The sequence below is a fragment of the Penaeus japonicus genome, unplaced genomic scaffold (genome assembly GCF_977035675.1).
Source record: "Penaeus japonicus unplaced genomic scaffold, GWHDUDI00000001_assembly GWHDUDI00000008, whole genome shotgun sequence".
NCBI lineage: Eukaryota > Metazoa > Arthropoda > Malacostraca > Decapoda > Penaeidae > Penaeus > Penaeus japonicus.
This window is the reverse complement of record NW_028234410.1, coordinates 34,696,245-34,698,744: the sequence shown is the minus strand read 5'-3', so window position 1 is coordinate 34,698,744 and position 2,500 is coordinate 34,696,245. Positions and strand designations below refer to the sequence as shown.

General features: G+C 31.5%; 1 protein-coding gene across 1 annotated transcript in view; it reads left to right on the top strand.

Moving 5' to 3' along the window:
* The first annotated feature begins 1,856 nt into the window (after positions 1 to 1,856).
* Positions 1,857 to 2,500, top strand: part of LOC122247087 (protein phosphatase PTC7 homolog) — a 167,478-nt gene continuing 166,834 nt past the window's right edge. The window contains exon 1 of the mRNA XM_086539310.1: positions 1,857 to 2,352. Coding sequence (XP_086395436.1) covers positions 1,995 to 2,352 — 358 coding nt within the window. The 5' untranslated portion in view covers positions 1,857 to 1,994. The remainder of the gene's footprint in view (positions 2,353 to 2,500) is intronic.

The window sequence follows — 2,500 nt, the reverse complement described above, 5'->3', positions numbered from 1 at the left end:
ATCATTACCATTAATATCACCTTTATCATTATCATTATTTTTATTATTGTTGTTATCATCACTGTTGCCACCAATATCATCACTGTTATTAATATTATAATCATTATCATTATTATTATCATTATCATTAATATCAATACCATTATGATTATCATCATCATTGTTATTTTCATTATTACTATTTCATTATCATTGTTATTTTCATTATCATTATTTCTATTATCATTATTATCACTATCATTATAGTTATCATTGTTAGTAACATTACTATTATTATCATAATAGCATTATTACTATCACATTTACCACTATGAAAATGACTGGATAATATAACTTTTTACATATTCATAATGTCAATGAGTAAATTAGAAAAAAATGAAAATGATGAATATTGTGACAGTAATAATGAGACCCTGATAATGATATTGATAATAATGTTGATAATAAACAATAGAACCAACACAATAATGATAATAACATGAAAAACAAGAAAAGTGACATCACTAATAATGATTAAAAGAATGACAATAAGAGATGAAAATAATTCTAGTAATACTGTTAGTAAATGATACAGTATAAATGATACAATACAGTATAAGATATAATACATAATCTATAATGATAATAATATCAACACCATCAGCAAGTCATTTTGTTTCCTTGATCTTTCCAACAGTGAGACCCATAAACCATAAAAGGTAGTTGATTATGTTTAATTAAAGTGGATAAATGTTTAAATAAAGATGATTATGTTTAATCAAAGTTGATAAATGTTTAAATAAAGTTTCTTATTGTAATTAAAGTTGATAAATGTTTAAACAATGATAAATGTTAAATTAAAGTTAATAAATATTTAAATAAAGTTGATTATGTTTAATTATATAAAGCACGAATCACACAGATATGGAGCACCTAGATAGAATGTGCCAATTGATCCATCCTATAAATGTGACATTTCTCAAGATTTGATGCCAATAGTCCTCTTCCTTGTACTCTGTGGTGCTGAGACCCTTTCCTTTCTTCCTTGTATCACAGGCCTTTGCTTATAGGTTATCAATACAAATATGAACAGGTATAAGATTCAGATGAAATATGATGAGTGTAATGGAAATAATAGTAATGACTATGATGAAAGTTATATTAATGATTATATGATGATAATGATACTCCAATTATTACTACTGCTAATAACAATAACGGTACTAAAATCTATAGTGATAATACTACTCCAGTTATTACTATTAATAATAATAGGAATAGTGCCAAACTTTATAATGATAATGATGATAGTGGTAATTATAACAACAAATTGATAATGATAATGATAATAGTGATAAAGATAATGATAATTAGTAATAATAATGATAACAACAATAGTATAATATAGAATAATAATATAAAATAATAATGATAAGGATAATCATGATACCAAAAATGATAATCATAATAATAGTAACAGCAATAATGATAATACTGACAATAACAACAATAATTATCATCATTATAGTATAAAGGATAATAGTGTTGATGATGATTATAATGATGATATTGATAACGATGATAATAATTATAATGCTAAGAAGATAATAATAATTACAAAAAAATATAACACCATGCAGCACTAAAGAGAAGAATATATAAGGAAAAAAATAGAGATGAAGAAATAAAAAGAAGAATCTAAAAAACAAAAACAAAAAACGAACAAAAATTATAACAAGACACAAATATAAAAGAAAAAAAAGAAAGAAAAAATGAGAAGACTGCCCCCAAGACAAGCCTGGACGCAAAGCGAGTCCGGAACACGTTTCAAATTTCCCTCCTTAGCAGACGACGCGACGGCAGCGCCAGTCAGGTGATGGTTGTTTTTGTTGGTGTATGTTAGTGTGTGTGGCTGTGTTCAGTGGTGGGTCAGTCAGTGTCGAGGAAGAGCTGTGAGGGCGTAGTACCTTTTGAAACCCCTCGAGTGACCATGTGAGCGGCCCAGGAGGTGAATCATGCAGAGTGTACTAGTATATGGAAGACTGTTCTCAAGAGCTGTCGCCAACGGTATATACAGTACCGTAAACACAGGGGCAGCCACAACCTCTCCCTCAACCTCCTCTTCTCAGTCTTCGTCCTCCTCGTCTCCTGCTCCTCCTCCCTCGTCGTCCTCTTCCCCTCCTTCTTCTGTGTCGACACAAGGACCTAGTGCAGAGGGCGAGGCCGTGAACACTAGTGGTAGGAAGAAATTGAGGTTTTTGACGGCCGTGAGTGGGTTCCCCAAGAACCTTAGGACCTTAGAGACTGTCAAGCCTGGCAAGTTCGGTGACGACGCCTATTTCGTGGTCAAGCATGCCAAAGGAGACGTTATAGGTGAGTTATGAATACTATTTTCGGGGTCTTGTTGTCGGTAAAGACATTTTACGCAAGGGGAACCAAGTGGGAGGGAAGGGGCTCAACACAAAGGATTGCCCTGTAATGTTCCTCTATGTTCTTTTGTTTGCTGTTGTCTCATCTTTCA